Source organism: Aulonocara stuartgranti, assembly GCF_965226115.1.
Source record: "Aulonocara stuartgranti genome assembly, chromosome: 7".
NCBI classification, from domain to species: Eukaryota; Metazoa; Chordata; class Actinopteri; order Cichliformes; family Cichlidae; genus Aulonocara; species Aulonocara stuartgranti.
This window is the reverse complement of record NC_138945.1, coordinates 5,817,384-5,829,622: the sequence shown is the minus strand read 5'-3', so window position 1 is coordinate 5,829,622 and position 12,239 is coordinate 5,817,384. Positions and strand designations below refer to the sequence as shown.

The following is a 12,239-nucleotide window of genomic DNA, read 5'->3' as shown; positions in this document are numbered from 1 at the left end:
GGTGAACTGCAGTGCTGAGCGATGACAATGTGGTTTTACTACTACAAGTGATTTTAACATTATCCACAGTCATTTGATTGATTGTAATAATTGATAATAATAATTGTCATACTTAATTCAGGCCTAAATTTCACACACAGTCTTGATATATTACCAGAATGACCATCAGTTCCTTTACAGCTGCTACTGCTTTCTGTCATTTCAGGTGGAAACAGATCTATAATGGACTTTTGGGCTGGTGTCAATACTAGTGTTTCAAGTAGTCATATACAAGGTTCATACTTTTATAGCATATATCCACACTGGATGTTTGGTGGTGAGAGGGAAAAACACAATCAAACATGTAGAAGCAGGTGCAAGTGAAATTATCTTAAACACAAGTAAACACAGACATGGTTGAGACGAGCACCAGAATGGAGAAGAGAGGTGATTTAAGTGACTCTGGAAATGGCACGGTTGTTGATGCCAAACAAGGTGGTCGGAACATTTAAGAAACTGCTGATCTACTTTTCCCAAATAAAACAGAGTTTGCAGAGCCTGAAATGGTCTGAAAAAAGAAAACATCCGGTGATTTCCCTGTGTGAAAATGCCCAGCTGATGTAAGACGTCAACGGTAACTCAAAGACTCACTCCTTACAACCAAGATTTGTTGAAGAGCACTTCTGAATGCGCAGCACTTCAAAACATGAAGCAGATGAGAACTAGGAGAAGACCACACCAAGTGCCTTCCTGATTGCTGATCACATACATCCCTTTAATGACCACAGTGTACCTTATCTCCTGACAGCTGTTTCCAGCAGGATGGCACGCCATGTCTGAAAGCTCAAATCATTTCAAACTGGTGTCTTGAACATGACGATGCGTTCACTGTGCTCAAATGGCCTCCAGAGTCACCAGATACCAATCCAGCAGAGCACCTTTGGGATCATAGATGTTTAACTGACAGCTGTCATGTCAGTATACACCAAAACCTCTGAGGAATGTTTCCAGCACCTTCTTGAATCTGGTTTAAAAGAAATAGCAAGATTTCTGTTAAGGGCAAACATAGTGTTGAAGCTCCAGTTTTAAGAGCTGTAATGTAATATTGCTGTTTCCCACACAGTCTTTGTTTGGCATTGATACAGTGTTACTGGCCAGTACACGTCACTCTGTTTCTTAACATTATGTAGGGTTAGCACAAAGCTAAATCTCAGCTGCAGTTTAACAGGCCTGCAAGTGCAAACTGATTTAGCCAAAGTGTTTCTAACAACAGGTGGTATTTCTAATCTTGCTGACAGAAGCAGAAAATATCATCTTATCATAAGAATGTTTTCCTCTCTTTCCAAATGTTTGCAGCAGCATGTTGGGGAGCGGAGGAGCCAGCAGCATTCAAACACATTCTGACTCTTAAAGCTGAGCAGAGAAATGGAAACAGGACAGACATCATCATTCAGGAATAAAGCCATTTAAAAATTGTTCGGCTTGACTTTCATTTTCACTTCCTGAGTTGTGGAGTGCATAATTCTGCCATAACCTTAATAGCAGGGTAATAAGGAACTGGCAAAAGAACTTCTGACCAAAGGGAAATGTCTCTTTCACTGTTTGCATGTTCTTAAGTTCACATTAGAAAGCATTTCTATTTCGACACAGAGCCTGACACGGCTTTTTCTCCTGACAGGCTGCTGCAAATACATTGATATCTGATATGTTTTGTTAGACTTACAGTAGTCAGAGATGAAAAAGGTGGAAATTATAGCACAAGCTTTAGCACAATGTCGATGATTTGGCTCCGCTATCCTGCTATTTCCAGATTAACAGAAGTCAGATGAGTCAGATGATGTTTCATAACTTCGTATCATGTGCTTTGTGAAAAATGTGTATTTATACAGCATCGGCTCTGTGAGTTCCTTGTGCAAGAGTCAGCAGTCTTGCCCAGACCAGCTCTGGACATTAAGCGAGAGGATTATGTGTACAGCTTGGTTCTTTGTCAAACTCTGAAGCATCAGCAGCGCAAAAATCAGCAATATTCTGACATTTATATGCATTTAACGTTAGCAGCTAAGCCATATTACTGGCTGTTTATAATCTTACTGTATAGATATTTCAGTCTGACTACCTGTAATCTAACAGTTTACACGTCTTTGTATTTTAAATTCAACATTGGCAATATGTATGTTTGCTGAATCATGCATTTTGCTTTTGTTCAAAGCATCCCAGACAAAGTAAATAAGTTATTTTCTGACTTCAACAGCACTTTTTATAATGTATTTATGCAGTTTTGTGAATAATAGATACTCTTTTCTGCTTTAGAGAACCTAGTTGTATCTGGCTTATGAGTAGCTAGATGAAATTGCCCCTGTAGCGCATCCCCCCCGTTTGTTGGGTGGTTAAGGTGTAATTCAGCATCAGACCTGCCAAATTTAGCTTCCATGTGCCAAACTAAGATGTTTAGGATGAGCAGGCATCTATTCATCTGTGGTTTAGACAAATAAACACTCATTAGGAAGCTTTTGTTGCAGGCTAACAAGTTGTCATCTCCACCTCTCACATACACACCAAAAAAGCCACTGACTAAAATCCGCTAACAGAAGCTTGGAAACGGTCACCTTGGCTACCTTCATTTTTTCTATACAGTCTTTGGTGTAAACAAGACTGCAGTTTTGCTGATTTAGGGACAGAGGATGTGCCTCTCTGCTTCAGTGCTTGAAGATAAAAATAAGCCATCCCTTATCTTTCATCCTTAACCTCTTCATGAACTTTGTGTGTTTCTTCTGTGTGCATTTGTCCAGGTGAACCTCTGTTCTCCAGCCAACAATGAAACTTACCAAGAACGACTGCTTCGCCTAGAGGGAGACAAGGAGTCTCTGGTGCTACAGGTCAGATATTTCTTATCTATCTAAGTTATAGACGGTGTCAACTGAACATTTAATACAAAGACACATACAGTATGTACGCAACGTGCCTATGCTGCCTGTGTACTTTCATATCACATTTTCAGAGTGTACTTTTTCTTTGCTGTCCCAGTTTGCTTGTTCAGATGTGGTTGTAATTATTTTGGCATGCACAACTACATCTAACTTTTTGATCCCTGCCATAAATGAGCCAGGAGACTGTCTGGCAGGATTTGTTCCACGCTGGAAAAACATCTTGTCCTTTAATCTGTAATCCTGTGAGTTCAGATATTTCGTGTTATTTCATAACAAAACATGTCCGGACACCTTCGAAAGCATGTGAGGGTGTTTACATACGACTTGTGCAGTAACCGCCAGCGCCTAGTCGGCTGCAGTAAAGATGATTATATGTCATCTAACTATATGATGTCAGGAGGTGCTCTGTGCTGTCAAAACTCTTTAATAGCCAGTTCATGCAGCTGTGATTTCCACAGTCTGTCTTTACATCCCTCCTAGTTAATTTGTCGTTTTGGAACTGCCCCTTTATGCTCTCCGTGTCTCTGTGTATGTTTGTTTTATGCTCTGGGGAAGCCCACGCGAGCGGATGATTTTTTTTTGATGATAAGTGCACCACCCGTCTGGACAACCCCGGTTTGCAAAGTTTTCACAAAGTCCACATCTCGTTCGTTACCACCACCACCACCACCCGCACACCTACTTCTTACACATTCCTCAACTGACACTGCCCGTGATTGGTTGAGATCCAAGTGAACCGGGGCTTGTTTTTACTGACTGGTGATTTAATTGGCTGTGGACAGTTTGCCCCTCCGTAGTGCCTTCCTGCCTTTTCACCTGCCTCTACTTTAAGACTGCTTATGTGAAGCTTTGTCTTGCTTCAGCGTGTGCTAGTATAGACACACTCTGTGGTTAGTAACTAACTTCCTTCTAGCTTTGTCGAGAGCATTCACCTCTGTTTGTGTGTGTGTGGCTCAGAGGAAGGAGGTAAGGGGTATTTTTAACTTTTGTCTTTAGCATTTGGAGTTTATACAGTCATATCAAGATCACGCCGTGTTGTTTCTTTATTTTTACTTACTTTATCTTTGCGTCATGTTTGTCAAGCGTTAGTGGTATCCATGTTTTTGGTGCGAAACCTAACACAAGGCTCTTAGACGTGACTCATTCAGATACTTGTTCATTCATTTACTCACTTGTTCATGGTTCATCAGTGCCAGGGAGGGCAGGTTTAGCAGACCAGTCCCTCTGTAATAACACATGTTCATGTTCTGTTAGCGGTTACAAGTGTCAAGCCAAAAACTTGACAAAATATTCTTTTGTGCCAGAGCAATGTGCGACAGGACATGGCTGCAGGGGTAAAAATCAGAGAAACTGAAGTGACAGAGAGTCAGCTGCTGTCAGATGGATTTGGCATCGTTTAGGTGAACAGGAGGGATCTTTGAGTGTGTGTGTGGGTGCACATTTGGCAGGAGGTGAATGAGTTGTCAGAGAGATTATAGTAAGTGTGCAATACATTCCTAGGTGACAGACTGCTGAGTAAATGTGTGTGTGTTGGTTTGGAGTTGAAGTATGTAATGATGTGTTCTTTTATGTGGATTGAAAGAAGAAAAAGACATAAAGACACAAACATAAACCAAAAGCTGTGGACTTTTGAATATGTAGGGTAGACTCAAACTGATAATATTTGTCTATCACAGGTATTAGTACTATTATACAGTATATATAGCATATTATATAGTACTATAGTAATAGTAATTCTATCTCCCATAAAAACTTGTATCAGTGACTAAAATCCAGTATCCAGTGTAGCAGAAACAATGTTTACCAACTAAAACTCCTGCATATTTCTATCTATTTTTTCCTTATCTTAAGCATGTGATCAGCCAGCGCTCTCTGAGGACGGTGTAATACAGTATGACTGTGTCACCCACCAGGTGAGCGTTCTGACCGACCAGGTGGAGGCCCAGGGAGAGAAGATCAGAGACCTAGAAAGTTCTTTGGAGGAACACCGCCAGAAACTGGCCTCCACTGAAGAAATGCTCCAACAGGTAAAGCACGTGTAAAACACCATTTATAAACCTGTCACAGAAAAATGTTGAACAGATGAAATATTATTGTTTGCATGTTGCTTGATCCACCCTGGAGGGATTCTGATGCTACAGTACAGACAATATGGCAAGAAAATGGCATTTGTAGTAATAGACTGCATAAAAGGTGGACATGGCCTTTGTGGTTTCTGGATGTCATTGTTAGCATTTTGGCTAACACTGTGGCTCAACTAAAGGCAGCAAGCTAGGCTAGCAGAGAGTGAAATCATCTGTAAAATTTAGATTTCACCACTAACTTTGGGACTTTTAACAAAGGAGCCAGTGGTAATGGTGACTCACTTTGTGGAACTAGCCTCAAGTTGATTTTAGATGAACTGCAGTTTGTTTGGTTCTCTGTACTAGTTTAATTTCAATCAATTAAGAAAGCTGTTTTAACCCCCGTATATAAAATATATTGCTATAACAGTATTAACACAGGGTCTCTACAGAGGGCCGTAGCTGTTTGTTCTCAGTGCAAACTGCATCAGCCTAAAGAGGAGAGTGTATTATATTTAAAACACTAAATGTGGTCTCAAATGGTGCCCAGACAGATGGTAACTGAAAATGAAACTATGACAGAGGTCATACTTATTGAGTTGACCTTGTTGTCACTTGGCGTGTCTTTTTTCTGTTTTACGTTAGAGCAAATACCAAGTCGCTGACTTCAGGTGATAGCAGGGAGTTATCCAACAGGATGTTCAGAGTGACTAAAGTGCAGGAGTGAGTTGTTACTGTAAATGAATAAATAAAGGAGTGGCGCAGTGTTTTATTGAGGGTTCCAGTTTGATTTTATGCTCGCTGGCCTCCTTTGACTCTGTCCCTGTTTAGCTGTGTGGTGGGTATAACAGAGACATCAAAACAACTAGATTTTAAAGGGTCAAAGCTCGAAGTTACTCAGTGTTCAGTGAGATGTAATGAGATTAGACAGAGTTTACTCTTACAGTACAGTGAGTTTGAAGGTGACCTTTTTAGATAAAGGATGTAAAATGTTCTGCTACCAGCTATGTCCCATTCATCGGATGTAATCCACTAATATTGACTTTACATTAATGCAACTGCTGTCGGTCCTGGAGGGATGAGAATCAGTCAAAACATAGAAATAAAGCCCAGATTTCAGCAGCAGATACACGAAACCGAAAAAAGGTTTCCATAAACGTGGTTTTTAAAACATGAGCAGCGGTGAAATCCTGTGTGTTTCAAAAGCATTACTGAAAGATGTTGACAGAAAATGGGCCAGTCTGATTATTAAATATTCATTTCATTACAACATCTGGTAAACTGTGAGTACATTTATAACATAGGTTAATAACAAAGGGATATATTTGGAAACCGACAGAGCATTGAAGGTCTATTTAAACTGGACTAAGAGCAAGCGAATAAAAAGAAGAATACACTTTGAATTGATCAAAGCCTTTGTGTCGGTACAATGTGGCCTAAGAGTTATCAAAGATTTATTTTTAACATCAAAGCAATTTTCATATAACTTCTATATAATCTATCTCTCTATATGTACATACTTTGTCCTTAACTGAAAAGAATTGTCAAAGCATCAAGCCTTTGGGGTTTTTTGAATATGAAAATTAATGTCAAATACAGACTATATTAATCCTGCGTGAAGATCTCAGTCACATGTTGCAAAATGTGTGCAAGGCGAACAGAGGCAACAGTTGAATCTGTATTGTTTTATAGTTTTGTTGTCTTCAGTATCAGGAAACAAGTAAATACTATCTCATGTGCATCAACGTCTGTCCTTACTGAAAATCCCATTAGTATGCGCTCCTAAGCACTTAGCACTTTAAGGCACTGCTGGACAATAATTGTAGAGCAAAGTGCAGTAAATGGAAAGTTTATTCAGCCGGCCAGTCTTTGGATTTCTCTACTGCTGCCCACAGTAGGTCATAATTCTGAAGCAGAGTCTTCTAGTCGTTTCAGTTGTTTTGGTTGCCGTCACCAGTGAGGCAAGCTCGTGAGCTCTGCCAAGCTGGACACAACAAGCCTGCAGCTCTGTGCATCACAGAATCAGGCTTCTGTTTAGACTTGTCAACAGGCTCTTTGTCCTCCTCGCTGTCGGCACAGAGGATAAAAAGGCCACAGCCCCCAAATAAATACCCCACCGCGGCCGTGACGTTTTTCTCCCTCATCCAGCCACCCTTTGTTATCTATTAGTTATTGCTGTTGATGTTTTTTCAAGTGATCTAAACCAGTTTTAGGTAAAAACACAGGAGGAATAAAACATCTCTCTCTCTTTTTTTAAAAAAAAATCTCTGCTGCTACTGATCTTCTTTTTGGTTTGTGACTTGACGTTTGTGGTGTTTCCTGGTTTTAGCTGCACTGATCTGCAGCTGTCGTCCTGGTTTGTGGTTGTTTGTTAGTAGCTGCGAGTGGTTCCCTTTTACAGTTTACGACCGCTGCTCAAATAGTTAATCTGATATGAGATGTTTGGTTTGCAGAGATGAGGGCTGAGTGAGGAGAAAGATAACTGTGGACCGGTGTTTTCAGTTTCTATCTCGTCTGTTGTGTCTGTTGTATTTTATTATCAGTTATGTACCTCTTAAATCTTCTCCGTGCATAATTACAGGGCATGTTTGAAGGATTTAAAAGGTGGCAAACACGTCTGCTTCTGCAGTGTCTAATACACAAGTATGAGTACACTGGTTTGGATCATATCGAGGTTGTGACACACGATAAATTCATCTTCTGATTTCTGCGGGTTTATGTTTTCACATAAAATCACATTTATATTTTAATGCTTTCATTAGCAAAAGTGGGGAAAAAAACAAAATGAAGATTTTGAAAAACAAAATATCAGCAAAGCTCCGGATTGTTGGATGCTAAGTTAGTTGACTTTACCTCCTAGGACATTTTGGGTTATTTAGACCAAAATACTCAATTTTGCTCTACAAGGGCCTGATATCCACTTACGAGGACATTATACTGCTACTGTTCTTTCAAAATTTTAAACGAATATCCTAATACGTGGCTCTTATTTTTCTTAAAAACAAAAGTAAGGTAAAAAAAATCTGGTAATTCTTTGTTTTTACATTCATCGGGCCCCAATATGCCCAAATATCAAAGAGAAATTAAAAATGCATGCTGTGGAAGAGTTCAGGTCTTAGGAGGCTAAGGCAGGGGTGTCCAACTCCGTGCCCGGTGTCCTGCAGGTTTTAGATGTGTCCTTGATCCAGTACAGCTGATCTAAATGGTTAAATGACCTCCTCAACATGTCTTGAAGTGACTGGTAATGAACTAATCATTCGATTCAGGTGTGTTGACCCAGGATGATACCTAAAACCTGTAGGACACTGGCCCTTGAGGCCTGGAGTTGGACACCCCTGACTTAAGAACTCTCCACAGATGTTTGAAGCTTAGATTATTCCCAGAAAATGGGAAAAAGTGAAGTGCAGCACCTTCAAGTGGACAGTCAGCATGAAGCCGAAAAACAAAAAGTTGTACAGGGGTAGAAGGACACCTGAAAACGCCTGAAATTAAGGGACTTCACACGGCAGCACATTGCAAACATGAGCGCCTCCGTTAACAGACATCAGCTGGGCGTGGAGATGGATGCTGTACGTCTGATTCTGTGTAGTGTATTCACAGGATAGTATTCACATGAGCAAACACAAACAAGTTGTGTGTCTGTGTGTGAGCGAGAGAGACAAGCGACAGGCGAACAAGAGTTTATCCAGCCATGCAGCATTATGTTTCAGCGCTGCAGGGCTGCTGTTTGCTGTGGGAACCACAACTAATCTAATAAGAAATAGCCCTCAGGGCACACACACACACCACAGGGTGCAGAGTTCTCATGCTGGAGGATATCCACCCACACATGTAGTCATACTGTGACTACATGTCCTACAGTGCCTTTATTTAGACATAAAAATTACTGTACTGAGACATTTCTGTCTACACGGCTTACACTGTTGTAGTTACACAGTATCCTAAACAACATACAAGACAAGTATAACGCGCATAAACATTCATGGGCCATTATGTTTTAATATTTTGCCATGTTCATTAAAAATGTAATTGACTCAACAGCAGACGTCATTCACTGTCTTCATTATTATCCAAAAAATATCAACAGCCCAGCAATTTCCCAGTATTTTTGGTTTCCATGCACTCTCTGGCTGATGTTTCTTTATTTTCTGCGTTTTTGGCCAAAACAAAAAGGCAGAGGTCTCTAAAACAGTCCGTGATTTGGCAACCAGAGATTGAGAAATATCAATAATATAATAATAAAATAATAAAATGTTGCAACTTGCAAATGATGATGATTGCCACATCCTACCTACAGTTATGGGAATGGCTTGAATCAAATGAGAACCACTGAGGCTGAGGATCCTGAAAGTGCCAAAATTGCTGTTGGCACTTGAGGTTGGCTCTAAAGGTCACGCTTGAGTTTTCTTTCTGTGGTGAATCTAAGCAGAGCCTTGAACCTACTCAAAGCTGAAGCCATGCCAGCATTTATGCCAGTGCAGGCTGCGTCAACGTCCAGTTGCATGTCTGAGGACATTAGCTGCTTCCATATTTCCCAAGGGGTTGCTGTAGTGGCTGTGTCCAGATTTTTAAACCAGAGCAGATTTTACACAGGACACTCCTCTTGACGCAACCATCCCATTTATCTGGGCTTTGGATCGGGACCAGGAGTGCATTAGATTGTCACCCCCTTTGAGGTTTAGTTAGTGTCTCCTCTGGGTGTTGAGCCGGGGATCTTTCATGTGAAAGATGAATGTGTTAACATTTGGGTAGATTTAAGGTTAGCCTAAACAGCCGACTGCTTGGATTAACAACTATGCCAGCATGAAGAGTCATAGCTGATTTTGGTCAGGCCTCATTTCAGCTAACTGTAGTCACTGAACTGAGCCTTTCCACTGTGTTGGCAATCTTTTTCTGTCATTTGGGACCATGTCACACAGAATGCCCAGTGAATCTGTGCTTTGCCTTTTGGTGAGTGAAATGAGGATATTTTTATGTATCTTGATTTTGCACCTCTACATTTTATAGATGCAACATGAAAACCAGAGCTTGCAAGCCTTAGCTTATAACTTAGATCTCAACATTCTCGTCCAAATATGGTCACGTCTGAGTCAAAAAAGCTCACCTGCCTGAAGTGAAGAACTCATATCTCCATAACCTTTTGGCATGTCAACACATAGCGGAAAAACATAAAAAATGAACTGTTGCTAGGTTTAAAGTGCCTGATGTAACTTTTTACAGGGGAGCAAGCAAAGGTGCTCAAACAGACCTAAAACTGACGTGTTAAAATCAGAAGCAGTGCATATTTGAAAGGGGCTGAGAGTAGATGACTACTTATGACATGACATAAAATGACGGGGTAAATATATAAGAAGATTACCTATGCACCAGAGCCTACTGTAACATATAATAGGGCAGCATGCTAGTTACACCGAGAGAATAGAACAGCATGGGATTTGTTTTCAGAACATAGTGAGCGATGTAAAGGTAAGTTCACAGGCAAAAACAGTACCAAACTTCTACTTCTGCGATTTTATTGAGTGTTTAATTTTTAAACAAATAGATAGTAAATCTCCAAAAAGTTGATTCTGTTCATCTGGACGTAGCGTTTTGTGGGAGAAATGTTTCGTCACTCATCCAAGTGACTTCTTCAGTCTCAGCTGACTGCAGGTTTCCCCAAATCTTATAAACAGGACATTTGCATAATGACTGAAACCAGCCCACTGAAGGAACAATGGGCTGGGAGGTCAGTTCCTTAATCTTAATTATGCAAATTCTCATAACCATTGATCAACAACCACTGACCAAAACCCACTGATCAATGGCCATGAGTACCATTCACAGAGAGTTGGGGAATGGCTGCAATCACAGCATGTAAGATGGCGAAAGATGTATCCTTAGGCCCCCTCCTCGATTCAGAGATGGTCTTTCCCTTTTCACGTAAATGGCCTCCTTGACTCCGCCCTCAAACCAGCGTTCCTCCCTGTCCAGGATGTTACATCCTCATCCTTGAAAGAGTGTCCACTGGCCTGTAGGTGTAAACAGACTGCAGAGTCCTGGCCTGACGAGGTGGCTCTTCTGTGTTGTGCCATCCGCTTCTCCAGAGGTTGTTTTGGCACTTAACAGCGTACACTATGTTACTCTGTTTGTGTCGGGGGAGCCGATCCTTGGGGTGGACCAGTTTTTGGCGCAGCGTGTTTTGGGGTTTAAAAGCCACAGAGACCCGGTGTTTAGAAAAAATGCGTCTCAACTGCTCCGATACTCCTGACACATATGGGATCACTACAGGTTTTCACTTGGGCAGCGGTTGTCCTTCTCTCCTGGATCGGCTGGAGCTTTCTTTAGGTGCCTTTCCCACTTTGACAAAAGTCCAGCTGGGTTAACCACATTTACTCAAGGCCTTCTTGATGTGCAGTTCTTCTGCTTCTTTTTCCATGTACAAATTGGCCACGATGGGTGAAACTGAGGAGCCCATGGCACACCCATGTTTCTGCCTGTAGAACTGACCCTTGTATGTGAAGTAGGTGGAATGAAGACACAGTTCAAACACACTTGGTCGATGCTGAGAGTGGTCCTGTTGCTGAGGTTGGGGTCATCCTAATCTCTTACGGACTACCTCCAACGCTTCCGTGACTGGGATGCAAGTGAAGAGAGATGTAATGTCGTACGAGACCATGGTTTCATCTGCCTCCATAATGACATCTCTCACCTTCTCAACAAAATCCAGGGTGTTCTGGATGTGGTGTTCAGAGCTGCCCACCAGCGGGTTGAGGATCGAAGCCAGAAACTTGGAGATGTTATAGGTGACAGAGTTGATCATGCAGACAATCGGTCTTAAAGGTGCACCCTGTTTATGTATTTTTGGTAAACCATACAGGCTTGGTGTAGACTCCCCTGGGTATAGCCTGTGGTATGAGGTTAAGATTAAGGAACTGACCTCCCAGCCCATTCTACCTTCAGCGGGCTGGTTTCAGTCATTATGCAAATGTCCTGTTTATAAGATTTGGGGAAATCTGCAGTCAGCTGAGACTGAAGAAGTCACTTGGATGAGTGACGAAACATTTCTCCCACAAAACGCTACGTCCAGATGAACAGAATCAACTTTTTGGAGATTTACTTTCCTGGATGATTGAGAATGCATCAAGACGTTAGATAGTATATACTTCAAGTTCTCCTGTCTAGTCGTGCCATATTTAACTCTGGAGATGAGCACAGCCTCTTTAAAGGGATCTATAAATTCTGTGGTGTCATGAATCGCTGTGCGGCAGGCAGGAGAAGGACCCAGGATGCA

The 12,239-nt window shown here is 41.3% G+C and overlaps 1 protein-coding gene across 1 annotated transcript in view; it reads left to right on the top strand.

Moving 5' to 3' along the window:
- Nucleotides 1-12,239, top strand: part of ppfibp2b (PPFIA binding protein 2b) — a 92,081-nt gene that overhangs the window by 46,390 nt on the left and 33,452 nt on the right. The window contains 2 exon segments of the mRNA XM_082541130.1: nucleotides 2,769-2,855; nucleotides 4,820-4,933. Coding sequence (XP_082397256.1) covers nucleotides 2,769-2,855; nucleotides 4,820-4,933 — 201 coding nt within the window.